The 19,052-nt window shown below is 45.3% G+C and overlaps 2 protein-coding genes across 4 annotated transcripts; both read right to left on the bottom strand.

Annotated features, from left to right (window-relative positions):
* Positions 1–1,764: 1,764 nt before the first annotated feature.
* On the bottom strand, positions 1,765–7,981 carry ruvbl2 (RuvB-like AAA ATPase 2). 2 transcript variants are annotated; one of them, XM_026998505.2, is made up of 15 exons: positions 7,893–7,981; positions 7,147–7,201; positions 6,945–7,000; positions 6,508–6,649; positions 5,896–6,025; positions 5,349–5,415; positions 4,721–4,827; positions 4,469–4,562; positions 3,940–4,063; positions 3,709–3,803; positions 3,243–3,361; positions 3,032–3,151; positions 2,735–2,864; positions 2,286–2,400; positions 1,765–2,083 (listed from the first exon to the last, which is right to left on the bottom strand). In XM_026998505.2, the coding sequence occupies exons 1-15, from the start codon at positions 7,902–7,904 to the stop codon at positions 2,058–2,060; spliced, it is 1,392 nt and encodes a 463-aa protein (XP_026854306.1). In that variant the 5' UTR covers positions 7,905–7,981; the 3' UTR covers positions 1,765–2,057. The 2 variants fall into 2 exon arrangements, with proteins under 2 accessions (XP_026854306.1, XP_026854307.1); XM_026998506.2 differs by lacking the exon at positions 7,893–7,981 and adding an exon at positions 7,791–7,859.
* A 1,024-nt stretch (positions 7,982–9,005) lies between these two features.
* Positions 9,006–15,067, bottom strand: ftr83 (finTRIM family, member 83). Of its 2 annotated transcripts, XM_026998531.2 has the most exons (8): positions 14,361–15,067; positions 13,638–13,733; positions 13,014–13,247; positions 12,594–12,753; positions 12,115–12,171; positions 11,471–11,560; positions 10,462–10,534; positions 9,777–9,859 (listed from the first exon to the last, which is right to left on the bottom strand). In XM_026998531.2, the coding sequence occupies exons 1-7, from the start codon at positions 14,937–14,939 to the stop codon at positions 10,473–10,475; spliced, it is 1,278 nt and encodes a 425-aa protein (XP_026854332.1). In that variant the 5' UTR covers positions 14,940–15,067; the 3' UTR covers positions 9,777–9,859; positions 10,462–10,472. The 2 variants fall into 2 exon arrangements, with proteins under 2 accessions (XP_026854331.1, XP_026854332.1); XM_026998530.2 differs by lacking the exon at positions 10,462–10,534 and having other exon boundaries at positions 9,006–9,859.
* Between the last annotated feature and the right edge of the window lie 3,985 nt (positions 15,068–19,052).

Raw genomic sequence — 19,052 nt, forward strand, 5'->3', positions numbered from 1 at the left:
TGGAGGAACAGAGGAAAGTGGTCTGGTGACGAGCTGTGAGACATGGGTGGCAGGAGAGAGAGAGAGAGAGAGAGAGAGAGAGAGAGAGAGAGAGAGAGAGAGAGAGAGAGAGAGAGAGAGAGAGAGAGAGAGAGAGAGAGAGAGAGAGAGAGAGAGAGAGAGAGAGAGAGAGAGAGAGAGAGAGAGAGAGAGAGAGAGAGAGAGAGAGAGAGAGAGAGAGAGAGAGAGAGAGAGAGAGAGAGAGAGAGAGAGAGAGAGAGAGAACACGAACAATATAGACAACTTCTTAAAACATCCAGAATACTACCTCAGGCTTGTTCTTTAATAAGGTATAGAAAATAAAAGAAAATGGGTCAAGATTACCCCCTGGAATGGTTTTTCCTTCCAAGCCAGACTGTAACCCAAAAATGATACTATACAGACCTAAATCACAGCCATATTAGTTCTAACAAATGATCCAGTGTCATGTAAGAGTTGATACCAGCCTTCAAGCATCCCAGAGGATAATTGGCACATCATTCAGTAGATCTCTCCAGTTCACTCCCATTCATTCTCAGCCATTTACCCAGGCACGTTAATGGCCAGTTTTGAGTTACGGCCCTTATCTCTGGGACACCGGAGGAAAGCAAATTTACACATACACACACAGTCCCAGCCTGTGTGCGTCTCTGGATTACCTATTATACCCTTTTCTCCTACTTCTGAGAGCACTCCGGGCCTTTGTGGGCACTGGTTATTTTTTTTAACCATAAAGGGGGGGGTGCTGCGTTCACCCGGGCAGCCAGTTTGGAAATGTCGGCTTTGTAACCTCAGACACTGTGACGACTCACCCTGCGATTTTTTGGTGAGGGCCTTTTACCAGTGCAATCCCCCAAGAAAAGGCCTACTGTCCATCCATCTACACCATGTCCACTTTGTGGTGGGATCAAGCTGAACTGCTTCCTATGTGCTGACTTCGCTTTTTGTAGCGGATAAGGGGGGGGGGACCTCTAAATTGCTCTGGTTTGTGCTTTTGCCAACAAACACAATGTGAACGGATACCACACATAACATATGCAACCCATATGTATGTTAACAAACATTTCCTACGCTAGTGAAGTTGCATGGCTTCAAGTGGGATATTTTGTGATTTGTGATCATCAGAGCTAAAATTATTTAAGGCCAGAAATTGTGGTATATTGAATGTGAATGGGGCTGCTATTCATACAAATAGCTCTGAGCCAAAAATAAATTGTAGGTATTTAAATATGCAACGGGGATTATTTGGAAGATACAAACTTAATCCCAAATCCAAGACTTCTCAGCAAGACATGGACCACACACACCACCAAGGCCATATGCATCACTGTACTTTCTAACAACTAATACATTGTATTATATCCCAAACACAAAAGAAGACATGCAACCAAAACATCTCTCAAGTGAAAACAATGCATGCTACATTTTCACGGCATTTCAGTGAAGCTTATCCAGAAGCTAAAATGCGCAGGCTGTATGATCTAAATAGTGAGGACACACTGCCTCCTGGTGAGAAACTGTAGTAACGCACAATACTTGCTAAAAGTTCAACATTTTGCATTTGCTAATAAACTTTACCAGTAAACTCTGTACGTTCAGAGACTCACGTGAAAACGTAATAACAGTATTCAAAATTGGCAAATAAAAGTACTCTAATAACTCGTTAAACCACCAACAGATTGCAAGATGGAGAGTAGCAAATGTGAGAGCTAAAAGGATTAAAACAAAAACAAAAAACAAACAAGCCTGGGTTTGAATCCCTCTTTAATATTTAGGATTTTAAACATAACAATGCCTTTCAACCTCTTTAAATGTAAATGTCCAAACCAATTCACTCATAAAAAAGGAAAAAAGAAGGATTTGCAATTTATCCAAACTTTAATGTGCATGGATTTTAGCAAATGACAATCTGCTAGTAAACACAAGAAAAAATAGAGAAGTCGGAAAACCATGTGACAGCTGGCAGACGACCTTCTGGTTCATATAAACTCTCAACATCACAGGAACACTATAAAAAAAAAAAAGAGCTTTTGCATTCCTTAAGATGTGTCCATCTGGGCAGATTCTACAAAGGAAAACAAAGTATGTAGTTTGAATACACCGGATTTATCACTGGCTGGTCAGCAGTCCCACCCTCCCAACTCCCTGTTCCATTAAACTCTGAGGCCAGCAGGCATGCTGCGCCGTAGTTGGAGAGCCCCCTGCCGCTAATCTGACCCACCGTTTCTAAACTCCCTCAGCAACGGGCGTGCGTTTTTTTTACTCACGCGTTTCGTTGAAGAGGAAGGAGTCCTGGTACTCCTTCATGTACTGCGAGGAGCGTGACTCATCCAGGAAGAGGGAGTAGACACGCTTAATGTCCTCCACCTGCACCTCGGTGCCCTGAGGAGCGCACACAGTGTGTTAGATGCAGTCCCCTGCTGCTCTCCTCCAATGTCGCGTGCGAAAGACAGGCTTGGGCTCGCATGCTGCTCAAATGGCACTGGTGGTTCTGCACAGCACCAGAAACTGCAGTTATGGCTGTGGAGCATTTAGACATGATCTGACGTAGGAGACCTCATAAAGGTCCATAAGGTCCATAAGGTGTCTGCTTGGAAAAAGCTACTAAGCAGTCCTGCAAATGCAAATGACATTGAAAGGAAGACTGACGGATGAGATTTATGAGCCAAGAATTACTGCTCGAGTACGTCAGTGTGCGCGTGTGTGTTTCTGTTACCCTGCGCTTGCGGCACACCAGGCCTGCAGTGCTGATGAGCTGGATGGCGTAGCGGAGAGACGTCTCCTGGCCAATTCGTGTCAGGACGGTGTGCGCTTCCTCACTCAACTCCACATCCTCTTCCTCACACCTTGGGCAGACATTAAACAATGAAGATGAAGAGCAGAAGCAAGCAAATGATTTAGAAAGAACGTGGCTTCAACACTGCCCCTTTAAATATCACAGCTGAAGTTCAAATATACACACACACACACACACACACACACACACACACACACACACGCACGCATCTCTCACCGAATCTTCAGGATCTGCCTGGTTTCCTTCTCAGTGTACGGGGACGTGGCGATGATGAGCAGCCGGTCCAGCATATCTATGGGAATACCGTGAGGACTCTGGTAGTTGGTGCCTCGGATCCTGTGATACAGGGACACGGGAATAACAAAGCTGTCGGGCTGAAGCGGAGCACTGTCATACACGTGTGGAGCACACCGGCGCACACACGCACCTGGTGATGCCCCGGTTGGTGGCCATGATGAGTACGGGTGAAAGGTCGCTCTCTAAGGCTCGGTTTAAGAAGGAGAAACACTCGATGTCCAGCATGTGCACTTCATCTATGAATAGGACCTATGGGGGAATAATTGAGGAAGTTCGGTGTAAAGCAATTTCATCTGGGTGGGGGCTTTTGAACAGATGCAAGATGATCAGGTTTTCTATACAACTCAACAGCGTTCATAAAGGAACATGGATGCCTCGGTCAGGGTTTGTGCCCTTTCCTCAAACAGAACTTCCAGATCTTTTAAAAATACCTGATTTTCTATGTATAGTCTCCTTGGGGAAAACCATGAAATGTAAGAAGTACACAATAAATGTAATGTGCCACCTGGAGACTGTTAGAGCAGAGAATGACTCAGGCCTGGCCTCTGGGCTAGAGAGGGCTTACACCCCGGCTGTGTGGAACACGCAACGCTCACCCCGGGAATGATCTCCGCTTTGCCCTCCTCTCGCCACTCGGACACTTTAGCATTGATCTGCTCGCGCACCTCCGATTTGATCTCGCCCGTGTCTCCTGCAAAGTTAGCGCAAGCTGGGTCAGGGGGCAGTAGTAAAAGCCACTCGCGCACGCGCGTAAAGGTCGACCCAAGATCTGTTTCATTTTGTTTACCACGAATAAGCTTAGGAAGTGGGAGAAGCAGGAGGCGGACCTGAGAAAAGGGCCAGGAAGCCCTGCGTGCGGCTGTTGATCACGTCGATCTCGTGGAGCGAGACGGTGTGGACGACCTCTTTGCGCTTCTGCAGCTCCCCCTCTGGACATTGCACGAACTGCGTCTGGAAGATGTGAAAACAGTAACAAGAGCAGGAAGGAGCAAAGCGCAGGTCAGAAGATCCTGCGGACCATCACGCTGTCCCCTGAAGGCACACGGTGCATATCTTAAGGAGGCAAACGATGCTGCCTTAAGGAGGCAGATCAAGTCTCCACAGCATCAGCCCTCAGCAGCGACTCCAGACAGAGGCTTCATATGAAAAGTTGCATTAACCCAGCAATTCCACTACCAGATTCATTCTCCTGCTTCCAAGACCAATGCCACACAACCCCCCCCCCCGCCATCAAGCTAAACATTTATACTCAAACTTATGTAACCAAACTGCATGAAAAACTATGGACGTTAGACTCACTTTGTGGCCCACACTGATATGCATTTGGTGTATCGTGTGTGATCAAACGCTGCTTACCTGCGCCCCCATCGCATCGTAATCTCGGGCTCTGGTGAAAGACCTGCCAAGTTTGCTGATCTTCCCCGTGGCTTTATCAATGGTGATCACATCCCTGTGGAGAACCGGACAGCGCAAATCAGTCCCGTTACAAGGTTTAGCCAAAAAGATGACCATGGCGGTTCACATGTGCACGCGAGACGTATAGCATTTAGAACCACGTGGCAGCACGAGCCGTACGCTTGCCCAGAGCGGCAGCTCCTACCAACTCACCCAGCCTGCACCTTCTCCTTACTGAGGCTCTCGATCATTTTACTGCCCAGGTCATAGATGGTCTCCATCTCCGTGGTCTTCAGGGTCAGCTTGCCCACTTTGGTGCCCTAATGACGGAGAGGGAGAGACAAAGAAATGCTGAGAAAGCTGACAGGATTACTTAAGGACCCAAACTCATCCATACCGGGGGGTTTCCTTATTCCTTGTTTTAATTACTTCTGGCTGGCTGATAATGAGGGCCTTTATATAAAAACTCAGCTCATTATACAACTGGGCTCCACACGGCACCAAATGCATCCATCTGTCATGATCAAACATTAATTTCCCTTATGCGGCGATAAATGTCTAAGAGCTTGTTCGTGTTAGAATTTAGTCCACGCCTCCCCAGGCCATCTACTCCTGGTGCTACTGTCACAATATAAAATATTGCAAAATCGTTATTCCCTACAGCAAGAAATGTGTTAGTTTATTAAAGAATTTCCACTAGCTTCACCACTGGTCAAGAATCATGGTCCACCAGCAGTGATGGTGGGCTGGGTACGGAAGGCTGGTGCAGATGATCATGTGGTGTGTGTGGGCTGATGCAGTCAGCTGTGTGTATGATGTGAACCTAAAGGCAGAGACGAACCGTTCCTGTGGCTGGCCGATCAATCTGAATCTCCACCACCTCTCCTTCGATGATTTCAGTCTCCTCCCTACATCAACCAACCCACACACACACACACACAGAGACACACGTTCATACAAAGACTGACCAGACCTCAGTTCTCTCAGAAACACAAGAAGTTTTAACACATTTAATAATAATAGCTTTATTTACACAGCACTTTTTAAACAAGGTTTAAAAAAGGAGACAACTGGAATAAAATGAAACTGGGGAAAATAAGATAAAACAGAAAATATAAAGCAAAAATTATTCCATTTCATTTTTCTGTTAAGATAAAAGATGAAATATTATGAAATAAAGTGCAGGAGTCTTAAGGTTAATGAAATGCTATAGTGAACAGATAAGTTTTGTCCCCCTTGAATGTGCCTAGATCGTTAAGAGCTCTCAGGTCACATGGCAGGGGACTCCACAGCTTAGGGCCACAGTGAGAGAAAAGGCTGTTATGCCTTTTCAGAGATGTTAAATGGGTGGTAAAGTGGAGCTGGTATCTGAGGTTAGACCCACTCACTTGATTCGGACCCCGATGGCTTTGCGGAAGGCCTGGCTCAGGGCCTCGGTCTTGCTCATCTCCAGAGAGAAGATCTCACTTCCTGCCAGAGCAGTGAAGGGTGTGTCTGGGCCGAGGGACTGAGCAATGCCTGCACACCCAGAACAAAGCCCTTTTACTGAAGGTCACCGTCACTGGCATTAGGCTAGCATTTCAAACACTCGAAAATAGACTACATGCAAAGGGAACTCCATTTGGACCATTTCTCATATGGGAATATTACCTACATTCAAATTAACAATGGAAGCATTTTATTTTTCAGATTTAAACCAACAGTGAAGGTGGGACACTAGCACATCATGAACGGTGCAGGGAAAAACGCTGTAGTGCAAGCTGATGACCACCTCCTTTTCAACTAAACTGTTCACAATGGGCCTGCTTGTAATCAGTACACATGAAGCCCATGACCTGTTCTGAGATCTACCATTCCTGGGTCTTATATTTAGAAAGCCTTCAATCAGACTAAGGATGGTCTCCAAGATGCATCTTGCACAAAACATCTTCAGCTCTATAAGAGTTTTATAAACTGATTTACCGAAATGACGAAAATGATCTTAAAAGTAGCAGCCGTACCCATAGCAATGGCAGTCTTGCCCGTGCCAGGTTGTCCGGCGATTAGCACTGCCCGCCCGGCGATGTGCCCATCTTTAATCATCTCCAAGATCAGGCCGGCGGCCCGCCGAGATGCCAGCTGCCCTACCATTCCCTGAGACACCTGCATGATGGCACAGTAAAAACAAGTATGATATAGCAAGAATTGCAGTGTACAGCAATTTGGTGTACAAAATAAATATGTTCTATTTCTCCAGATACCTTGTGTATTGTCTACAATGTGATTTTTATCACCGCTATATCTTTTATTACAATATACTGCAGTCACTCCCTAGAATCTTTATATATGTATATAAAGCCAAATCAGTATGTTTTAATCCAGTCAGTAAGAGTAATTCACTGCAAACCCATTCAGTTCATGGAGGATTAATACTGTAAAAAGCACTGAGAGTTATTACCTGTCGTGGTTCCAAAGCATCATCCAATCCAAGGCCCCGAATGTGTGAATGTGCACCTTGAAGACAAATCATTTGTCAAGACACGTTTGTCCGAAGGTGTAGTCCCATCGGTTGTTATAATACCTTACAGTACTTTACATTACAAACTATATCAAAGTTACTACTCTCTCCATAAGATTAAATAGGTAGCTAAATCACCTACCGATCCTTTCTATCCTGGTGATGTCCCGCACCTCCGGTACTTTTGTGTTGGCCATCTTTACAAAAACAGCGAAAAAGAAAATTATCCTCAAGTTAATTGTACTTTTTCTCGAGAAGCAGTTAAGCGCGTGCCACCCAGTGCATGTTGCCATAGTGACCCTCTAGGCACAACAATTTGCAGTGTATAAAGTTAGCCAGCAACAGCTAGGTTAGCTATCCAAGTAGATACTCTTAGGTACTCTCTCTAACCCGTAAAGTACCTAGCGAGTTTTCACCATAACAAAACAAGCAAGTGATTCGAAGTAACAGGTTTTGTTTTACTTGACGCAATGAGGTGCCGTAAATTTATTTCTCGTTAGCTAGCCAGTTACGCTAACCAGTTAGCTTACTAGCAACCCTGCCTAGATGGAATGTTATTCCCTGAACAGCAACAAATACCGTAACACTAGTTAGCTAATGTTGTGTTAGATTTTTAGTGAAACACAAACGTGTCCGTTTCATATGGTTGGACAGCCGACTAAACACAGCACGTTAATGTAAATAAACATTTAGCAAGCTACCGTGAAAGACATGTGCAACTAAGAAAACAGCTACCTATCTAGCTCGGTAAACTACTAAAAAGGACAACTTTATCCTTTTACCTACATTTTACAGGTTGACCAACACTAAAATACTAAAACAGTTAAAACATCGGTATCCAAAAAGAGAAGGGAAAAAATTAAATAAAGTGACATGCAGTTCCCCAACCTGAGTTGCCATGTTTTCTCAAATGCGGCGGCGGTTGTTTCTGAATGGGAGGGAAGTCGAAATACGTCCGTGTAACAAACAGAACCTCGCGCACGGGTTCTCTGGCGAAAACAACCATTGGCAGCTCTTCAAATATACATATACCTACTTTAATTACATGCAATCGTTGTCGGGGATAATTTAGCACTTTATTTTAGTTATTATTCTAATAACTGTTTTTCAGATTCAGATGGGGACCGGAACGTTAGGAAAGAAATCCCGTGATTGTGCGCATCGTTGGCATAGTGCCGCTATCCGGTACCGAGGAACCAAGGTAGCACGCGCAGTCAACCACATCACACCCGGTAAGGCCCACGCGACCAGCGACAGCTGTCCCCACTGGCACCCGTCACGTGGCATAATAAAGAAACATAATTAAGTGGGCAGGGATATTGTTTGTGAGGTTTTTGTGATGGAGTGTTTGTATTGAATAGAATTGAATTTTCTTAATAAAGTCAATATAAAAATGGAAAGACGGGGTCGTTAGTAAAATGAAGGCAAAGGCAAAAGAAACATTTAGCAAAAAAGTGTTGAAAGTGTTTGTTTTTTTTTTCATTGTAATGCAACATATATGGTATTAATCAGGAAGAGGTGTCTTATAAATAAGAAAACAGCACTAGAGCCATAATTCCACTAGAGCCTAGAACCCCCCCCCCACCCCCCCCCCCCCCCCCCCCCCCCCCCCCCCTCCATCACTATTTATGGAGCCAGTAGATGGCGCTCCTGTTGTTTGGTTAAGCTTTTTTTTTTTATCATTGGGCTGGTCTATCTATCTATCTATCTATCTATCTATCTATCTATCTATCTATCTGTCTATCTGTCTGTCTGTCTGTCTGTCTGTCTGTCTGTCTTTCTGCATGTCTGTCTGTCTGTATTCTTATTTCATGGCAGGTTGAGCATAGGTGACCTGCAAAAAACAGTCGGTCTGATGCGTTCAGAATGTTCCTTTGAGAGTGTTCATTTGTAGCCGATGCAAATACTGATAAATAGACAGTGATCATATTAAAGCTTTTACTGATTTTTATTTTGTGTTTATAAAACATAATGTAAATGCAAAATATACTGTATACTCTATATTATAATCGCTGGTTTTTATATTAATAAAAAAAAGATTTGTATAAAAATTATAATTACACTTGACAGATAAACAGTATGTTTACTTTATTAGAGTTATAATGTCAGCAAAATTTGCTGACATGACCACGTGCCCTGCGAATATTGTTACTACATTCAATAATACATTTACAACTACTTTGACAAGATATTATATGACTAAATTTACGAAAATTTAAAAAATGCATATTTTTTAAAAAAATCACATTTGAATATTTCTATGTATAATATCATTATTTTTTAAAAAATACATTAAACTTTTCTTCTCTCCCCAACACCACAACAGACCTAAAGCTGGCTAATAGTAACAGCCGACTCGTACCAAACCCAGAAGCCGGGGTACAGAGGCTCGCTGAAGGAAGCTTTGAACTGATGGATGAGCGACATGTCCTCAGACACGTTGTAGAAGGAGAGGGTGCCTCCGTCATAGTCCAGGAACACACCGATCCGCGAGGCGTAGGGGGCGTTGATCTCCGTTTGGTCTTTGCCGTGCCGCGCTGAATAGCTAGAGTCAGAGCAGAAGAGGCCCCAGGACTTGCGGTTGTATCCGATGCGGGCCAAGTCACCGTAGCCCGTCCTCTTGATGCCTTTGTAGGTGACGCCAATGGAGGCTCCTTCGCCGCTCCACTCTACCTCCCAGTAGTAGGCGCCGCCCGACAATGACTCCTTGCACAGCACCTGGGGCAGGCAGTCGAATCGCTGGGCGCTGTCGCTGTAGTTCTGGGCGTCCCTCTTCAGCGCTGCTTTGCGGTTGCCTCGGGAGATGTAGAGCTGTTTGTATGCTGTGTTAGGGTCTAGAGTTAGCTGGCAGGCATCTGTTGATTAGAGCAGAGCAGAACAGAGCAGGAATGGGGTTAATCATTGTTAGGGAATGAGATATGTGCATAAAGGGAAAGAGAGCAGGTTTGGCATTCGACCAGGGAAGTTAATGAACATAAGACATTAGTGTTGAATGCAGCTAAATGTGCTCAATGATGTAGGAACCTTGATCCATGTTGAAGCTTTAGATGACATTTTGGACCTCTAAATAGCATAATCTTTCCCTTGCGATTAAATATGTGCCATAAGTATCAAATATACAGGATTTCTCAGAGGTGCATGGATCAAGTTGAAACATAGAAAGGGACTGAAGCATTGAGGCCATAATATCACCACAGATTTTAGCCCTCTCGTCCCAGTCCTCGAACCGCAAACCTCAAAGTTTAACCACTGCTAAAGGGCCATTTCCGTGCAAGAGGAAAAAAGATAACAGACCCCTAAAGTTGGAGACCAGGGTGTCAGCAGGAGTGCTGGAGCTGCTGAGCCAAACTCTGGAACAGTTATGCTTAGCAGTACCCAGTGATTTCAGCTGATCTGTGGTCAGCTCTGCTGTAACAGTACAAGCCCAGCATGCAGGTAAAGTCTAGAGTCTGCCCACCTCGTCGCCTCTCATAGCTGGTTGGACATTAGGAGGAGGTGGCTGCCAGTAGAACCACGTGATCGTCTCTGATCTAGAGGGCCGAGAGTGGCAATACACACTTTAGACTTGACACCTGCACCGTTATATTGCAATTTACGAACTGTGCTACATTTGCTATACTTAGCCTACCTCGTGTTATTCATTATAAGTACTGTAAATTGTACTGCAGTGAAATAGAAACGCAACATGCAAAAATATTTCTAAGCAAACAGCACAATGATTTGGTTTGTAATGACAACCATGGTAATTGTGGTTGATTGTAATGTATTTTAGTAAGCCTAACCGTATGGAGGGTAAAGAGCTGGACACTAATCGGGGCGTTACCCAGAGTGTACACAATAGATGAAACACTCAACTTGTCTTTTGTTGTCACAGGTTTATTGTGAGGTTTTCGGCTAAACGGTCCCAGCTGGAGAAGAGCAACAAGCAGTTCACCGAAAAATTAATGTTTGTTGCTCCTCTCCTGTGAGTAGACACACGTAAGGTAAAGAGACAGTCTGATGTTTTTGGGAAAATATGCTATTTACTCATAAATCTTTTTCATTGGTTCCTGGAAGCTACACCCACTTTTAGCAAACCCTACACTCACTCGCCCAACAGAACGAGCCAGTTCTTTCAGTATACAGTCTGTTTATATACGAGTCATGTGTCTAAGGAATGCTGTGAGCCTACTTCCACAACGGCCTGACCCAGAGTGAGCCAAAGGCCAGCATGCATTTCAGCGTTTAGTTTAATATATAATTAAGCAGCTCACCTGACCTAACATACCTTATTCCAGAAAATGCAAAGCATGGTCAAAGTATACTACGTTACTCCCACTAATCTGCTTTAATCATGTCTAGAGAAGATCATTGCTTTTGATCTTCATAACTCAAGCCCAATTTAAAGCGTCTAGCCCTAATAGTTAACTTTGCAGTTATGTTGCGTGCATGAAGGGATGATGAGACACCCAAGTGTAAAAACCCACATTGGAGAAATTCATCCCTTGTGCGTGGTGCCTTGCTGCGGGGTGCTTGACTCAGGCTCCGCTGGGTCTTGTACACGTCAACTTCATCAGCTGCACACACAACATGGAGGGAGAGGAGGGAAACAGGACTTAGCCACGGTCAACTCATGCAAAACATTTGGCCCCCTCTCCCTTCACCAGGAAACAGTGATTAAATGGCTTATCAACTTCAGCCCAAGACAAAACTGGTAAATTCTGTCCTTGAAAATGGGCACCTGCTGGTGCATACGTCAAAGGTCTGTCGGGTGATAGAGGGAACATTAGGTATTTTCTGATAAAAAAAACCAAAACAACCCTCTGGACAATTCAGCACAACCAGAGAAAAGGCTAACAGATCACAATCATGTACTTATGGTCTGCTCATAGTTTCAAGTCATAATGACATGCTGTCATCATCATGCCTTTTTTACAAAAGACTAATACATATTCATTAACACTGTATCCATCAAAACACAAACCATCACTTAGCAACCAGGCAGAAAAAGAAAAAGAAAAAAAAACTTGGACACTTATGTTGACTTTTGAGAAGTGCCATTCTGACATTCCAGCCAAACTTTGCAAAGGAATCAGTGGGAAGCCTAACATTTCTTATTTTATAAACTCACCCTTCATAGTCTTCCTCCTCTTTTGGTCCTCAAGCTGACAGAAGGGCATTTTGTTGACTGGAACAGAATATAGAGTCATTGAATTAAACTGGTAGTAAAAGATGAAAAGAGTAAACAAACCGAACAGTAGTGCATGATAAGGCAGTATGACTTGTCAAGAACTGTAAGGGACAGTTTCAGTGAGAAGTAAATAATGTTACAACCAAAATAAATGAAGTAAGTGCACCAAGTAAGTGCACCAACCTCTCCATGATTGGCTCACCCACAGTAAGTGCCTCTTAAAGGTGGCCGACACGTAGTGGGGCTTGTTGCAGTACAACGCCAGTCACATCAGGCACGACTTGATTACAGTAAGTGCACTAGCTTAACTGTATTAGCTGTCATACAGTAAGTGCACTAACTTCTTCATGATTGGCTCACACACAGTAAGAGTCCTAGCTGGCCTATGTAGGCTGCCTTACAGTAAGGGCCTCACTCACCTGTGGTGGCCACCTTGACCAGCTCTTCATTGGCGTACTCATTGAGGTGCTGCTTCAGCTCTGAGACGGTCTTGGTGACGGAGCCAAAAGAAAAGTAGGGGTTCACGCTGACCGAGGGCAGCTCCTCTGCATCTGTCTGGGCTAGCAGCATGTGGTAACTCTGCAGAAGAAGCGTCAGCAGATGTTAACACTGTATATATTCCAAGTGCATTTCAAGACCACAGAAAACAAAGGGAATCCAGAGATTCATTCTATTGGGAAGGGTGGGGAGGTGGCCGACAATATGCTTGGCAAGAAATAAAACTCAACTAAACATGAAATCACACTGAATATAATGTGAATGACTGAATATAATCTGCACCAAAACAGAAGGGAATTTTTGCCACGTCAGGCCGATCCACTTGCTGAGTGCCCGCGCACCTGGATGAAGTGAATGTGGTCCTCAGTGCGCGAGAGCTGCGTCAGCTCATTGTCCCGGCGCTTCAGGTCCGCGATCTCCTGGCTCAGCCGGTCCATGTGGCTCTCCGCCGTGTTCAGCGCCGCCTTCTTGTTGGACGAGATCAGCTTGGCCATCTCCTGCTGCATGCGCTCAATGGCATGGAGCATGTCCCCAAACAGCTTCTCGCTCTCCTGCAGGGCCCGCTGTGCTGAGTTCTGGGAACAAAAACACATTCGGAGTTTGAGCTCCTGTAACTGCTTTTCTGGTCTGTTCTCGCGGCGAGCCCAAAAAAATGGGTTTCAATGTTGAGTGTCAATCAAAATTGCTTTACACACTACAGTTTACACATTATCAAAGTGTCAGCAAACATTTCGTGTTCCTGCAAAGCATCATGGTCCAGTGGAGGACTTTTGGCTCAAGGCCCTGTTCTCAAACCTTTTCAGCACAAGCAATATTCTAAAAATCAGAGAAAAGTTACACAAAAACATTCCCTCTACCAATAAAACTATATGAAACCTGGTGGTTACGCTTATAAAACAGGGTGTTTGGGTTTCAGACACCTTCTTCCTTCAGTGCCTCCATTTATGTATGAATTACTCGCTCACCTTTAGTGAATCCACAGCTTGTTTCAGCTCCTCCATCTGTTTCACTCTGTCATGGATCTTCTCCTGAATCTCAGCTTGTGTGGCTCCCAAACGTTGCTATGGAAAGACAAGATGGATATTCTGAACAGGGGATTAGAATTAATTACATCTAACTGATGTTCTTTTACAGTAGAAATCTCTCTCTTTCCTAGAGGTAATTATACTGCTTTATATATATATATAAATCCACTTTTTTGCATTAAACTTCAAAGCTAATTAACAAACGTGTTTTTTTTTTTTCTGATGGTGAGCATTTATTCAAGTAACAACTTGGCAGTAATATGTTAAGCATTGCTTTAATCAACAAGCAGGAAAGCCAAGCAATAACTGATGTGATTGCGCCACACTGGGTTTGCTGTTGAACAATGGAGAACTTCTGCCATTACAAACGGTTTAGTCCTTCCCTCAGCAGGAATACAGCACAAACAGCATCCTTCTGCTCCACTGGGGGATATCGCTCCCTGGCCCTTATGTTTATATTAGGGGCTCGACAAATGGCCGGAGACCCTGTTCATCTATGTCCTCTTTACAACCTAGCCCACACTAATGCACTTAAGATCCATCAAAGCTGTAGCAGTGTTGCTCCACCGTTCTGCAATGCGTAGGAGTGGAGTTATGTGGTAACGCAGAATGATAAAGGACAAACACCTCACTGTACGTGCCTCTCCCCCAGAGACAGCCTACCTGCATCTCGCTGCGTTCCTGTTCGGCCGCCACCATGTCGTGACCCTTGTGCTCCTTGACGGTGCACAACACGCAGATGCACATCTGATCGGTGCGGCAGTAGAGCTCCAGGCCCTTCTGGTGCTGCGGGCAGATCTGTCGGTCCAGGTGGCCGATCTCGTCCACCAGTTTGTGCCTCTTGAAGGTGGCCGACTCGTAGTGGGGCTTCAGGTGCTTGTCGCAGTACGACGCCAGGCACATCAGGCATGACTTGACCGCCTTGAGCTTCTTGCCGATGCAGATGTCGCACGCCACGTCGCGGGGGCCCGCGTAGTTGTAGTCGGGTGACGGAGGTGGAGGCGGGACAGGATCCGACTGCCTGGGCCCCGAGGTGCTGCTGCGGGTAGACTGCATGCGCCGCGGCGTCGGCCTCTTGTTGTACGACACGCGGCACTGCGGACATAGGAACTGGCCTGAGGGGTCGGTGTGGTCCCAGTAGGTCTTGAGGCAGATGGAGCAGAAGACGTGTCCACATGGGATGGACACTGGGTCCCTCAGATCCTCCTTGCAGAGGTAACAGATGTCCTGGTCAAATGACATGGCCTTTGAACGCAGTGTTGCCTGTAGTCCCTGTGAGGAGCTTGTTATTCAGACAGTACAGGAATGTGTTAGGTCCTTGAGACAGGCGTGTGTGTGAATGTGACAGACTTCAAGCAAAGTGAGGCTTGGCTGCCACTGCAGTATCTTTTATATAGCAAACAGGCAGGCAGGAAAGGAGGACAAACTGGTTGAGCAGAAACTAGTAAGTTTGTAGGGGAGTGGCTGAGAGGCAGGTGGAGGGGTAGAGAGAGAGAGGAAGAGAAAGAAGGACAGAAGGAGAGAGAGAAGGCCAGTCATCATTCAAAAGGAGGCTGACTAGTGAGGGTCAGAGGAATGAATGAAATGTGTGATCTAATGACACGTTTGGTTTGGAGATGTAAAGTATGTGTGTCCATCATCGTTGTGCTGTTCAAACAAGGGCCCAGCTCCGCGTTTGCATCATTTATGTCACCATGACAATTCATAAACTGAGCCACTGTGACGAGCAATGAACATGAGTGCACACATAAGTGATGAAAAATATGCCTCCCAAATCTCCACTAACTTGCATGATTTAGTCCAAGGTAATATATGAAGTGATAAAATTTGATTTGTAGTATATCTTTAGATCTGACTCTTACTTGCCTATTTTCTTCATGCCCCACCCTTTTTCCAGTTTTTCTTTCGCATAGTCAGAGCAATGAAGTACACAAACCACTAGGTAGGAACTGACATCATTACTGCGGGGTGATCTCCAGCACACTAATATGACTCATCTTTGCAGTTCCTGGGAGTTGCATTCTCAAGAGGCCCCCTGTGTCATTAGATGTCTCAATGCAGGACATCATATTGTACCGTGGAGGGCTTTTCACGATGGATATCCACTAAGAGCCAGAGAAACCTGGCATGTGTCTTCATATCCTGAAGGTAAATCACAGGAGGGAGGAAGACTACTATAAATTGTTCCCTGGTTAAAAGCCTCAAGTCAAGGAAGGCACAAATCACAAAGTACAAAATATATTTTGTTCTAGCAGAGTCCAAAAATGCCCCCCCCCCCACCCTCCTCCACTTTGTAATGATATTAAATCGATGCAAATCATAGACCGAAATGCAAACTCACTGACTATTGACTATTAACTAGACACCTTCTACCTTTGGTAGTTCTTGCTTTTATTCTTGTTCAAAGTAAGGCGTGAATGTGTGTTTGTGACTGCAGCTCCCACTAAGCAAACAGAATACCTACTGCAAGTGAGCGTTATATGCTTGTTGCTCAGCATGCCAAAATAATTTGGTATGGTATAATATGAAATTGAAAAATTCTACTTAGTATCCACCCATCCATTATCTCAGACTGGACCGTGGGAGCAGCGGGAGGCCTACAGACCAGACCCATGTCACCTCCTGCTGAGATGCCTTTATCCAACATGGCCGTCGGCTCTTCAGTTTCCGCACAAAAAAGTAGGCAGGAATGCAGCGTGGCCTGATAAGGCAGATAAGGGCAGACGGGCCTGCAGAGCTAATAGTTTCCACTGCAGGACAGGGGAGGGGAGGTTGGCTTTCTTCTTTTGTAACCGGTCAGCACAGGGGAGTCTGTAGCCCGTCAGGGCTCCCGGCCCGGGCGTCTATGACGTCCTCCCAGCATGGGGCTCGATCCCCATCTGACACCGTCCTGCGTTATGGCTCACAGCTGACGACTGGCGAGTTCGAGGAGATGCTACAACCACACACTGCCATTCGGGATGTCTGAAGAAAGTACAATATTCGAAATGAACAAATAAAGCTCAAGTGTAGCAGTGTGTCTGTATGTAGTTCAGAAAATGTTAAACAGTGCTGGGAACAGCAAAGGTTTTAATGGTTTCAGCCAAATGTTTAATGACCACGGCCATAAGCTGCCTGATATCTTCCTGCTGTTCCCCCTAAGTTATAGTACAGTCCTACTGAGATACAAGTTATAAAGACATTCTTTAGTAAATGCAATCCAGACAATACTAACTGCTTTGGAAGTTATGGTGTCGCCAAAGGTCTGTGTTGGCGACACGCAGAAAACAAAACACACAAATCAAAGGTGCTTTATTGTTAAGTTTTATATTATCAGCCAGGGCTTATATTTCCAGAGGCTACTGTAACTGAAGTGTAGGCACAGTATTTATAGTTAGAATATCCCCTCTCTCCAGATTGTGAAGTAACGAGACCTGCTTACCGTCCTGCTGCAACACCTTCAAAAGAGCAGCGGAGGTGACTGCACCAAGATAACAAACTGGCTGATGTATGTGATTGCTTATCTTATGCTGTTTCTGTCAAGCTGCAACAGTCCTGCATCTCATCCACTAAAGTGGGACTGTCGCATTTGTCATGCCATAGCTGAGTAATACTACGGCTACGCTACACGACGTCTAACACTCCATCGGTCATAAGGATCTTGTCCTAGCTAAAACAACATGTCCGTTCTTTGGTACTGGAGAAGTCGATCCTCCAGTCATTCATCTTCCAAAGTCCTGCAACAGTAGAATATTTCGCCAGTGGTGAACAAGGTGCGGTCTACAAAATTAAGTTTTAATGCTTTTTGGGATTTTTGTACATTTTGTGATCTGGTCTTTGGTGCGACATCTGTCTTTCCATAACCTCTGTGCACCTGAAGCAAGGCTCCAGCAGATGGGTGGAGCCGGCATGCCACGAGACCCATTTACCCCAGCTCGGCTCTCAGTGCAGTTTCGCTCTCTCCTGACCTGTTCCCTCCCACATGGCTTTACTCCAGATGTCTAGCAACACACACACCCTACATTCTGCATCTTAGCCAAGACACACAAAGGTGTCCATTGTTTGTGGGAAACCCTCCGTGCACTGACCAACGGAGAGCGCAGAGGCAAGCCCTAGATTTCTGCATTATCAACCGCCTCGTTATACATGCATGCACTTACTATTTGCTCGACCACTCACAGGTGGAGACACACACATACACGTAGGCATGCATGCACACATGCGTACGCACCTACACAAACCACTCTTAATCATTACCCCACTGAAACACGACCTTTGACCTGCAGTACATGCAAGGAAACACAGGGCTTCCTGGCAGGTGGGCCAAAATGAGTCTCAGAGGAAGGAGGTTGTAGTGCTTGTGCTGCAATGTACATGAGGTCATGCTGAGGCGGAGGCAGTGGTGCGAGTGAGTGGATCTGCAGGCTTACTTCACACCCTCTAACTTCCCCACATGGACGCCGCGACGCATCCCCTGCTCCAGCACATCCACTGCAGAGACACGACCGTTAAGGTCATGAGGGGTGGGGTGGGGTGGGGGTGGGGGGGTTGAGGGGTTTGGCTTCTCAGGTACAAGTTGCCCTCTGACACCAGCGTGAGACCGTCCTCCTGCGAATGGGACAGACCTGGCTAGGCACGTCTCAGAGCAGGAGGGAAAGGTCCCCACCCTGTGAAAGCTTGACTTTGCTCAGAGTCGGCTTCTTATTATTCACACATGGACAATCGCAGGAAAGGCTCTGCTCAGCAGCCCTTTCCTGGAATCTGATCAGCTCTGGGAAAAAAAAAATGTAGGAAGGAAGGAGAAAACAGGCTTATCAGAAAGCGCACCAAATAAGGACTGAGGCGAAACCATCTGCCGAGTGGTGTGAGGTATGCATGGGGGAGACCGAATGAAACCAGTCTTGTGAAGCCGGTCAAAGTTCAGCAAGTGTCTCTATGCACACACCTGTGTTTTGGACCAAACCATTTTTAATTCATAACAGGTAAGCAAAGCAGCATTTCCAGTGTTGTATTTTGCCACACTTTTTAAATATCCCCTCTGTCATCTACAACAGCACCAAGATAACATGAACTTTGCCCCCGCCCCATGATAACACTGCAGTCTCACTCTAAGTAGTTTTGACGTTTAATTTACAATAAATGTCAATTTAAGGCGGACTGAATACATTGGGGGTACATGATCGATATTTGACACAAGAGTCTCGACCCTTCTAAGTGGGAACACATAGTGGTTGCTATAATTACGCAAATTAGGGGTGACACATTGAAACTAATTGGCCCTGAGGCACTGAGCATAACTTAACTTACAAAGTGTTATTCATCTTCTTTGCCGCAAAAAAGGAATGTGTCAGACCGAGAAACTAGGCTTGTACCACA

Source organism: Electrophorus electricus, chromosome 6 (assembly GCF_013358815.1).
Source record: "Electrophorus electricus isolate fEleEle1 chromosome 6, fEleEle1.pri, whole genome shotgun sequence".
Lineage (NCBI taxonomy): Eukaryota > Metazoa > Chordata > Actinopteri > Gymnotiformes > Gymnotidae > Electrophorus > Electrophorus electricus.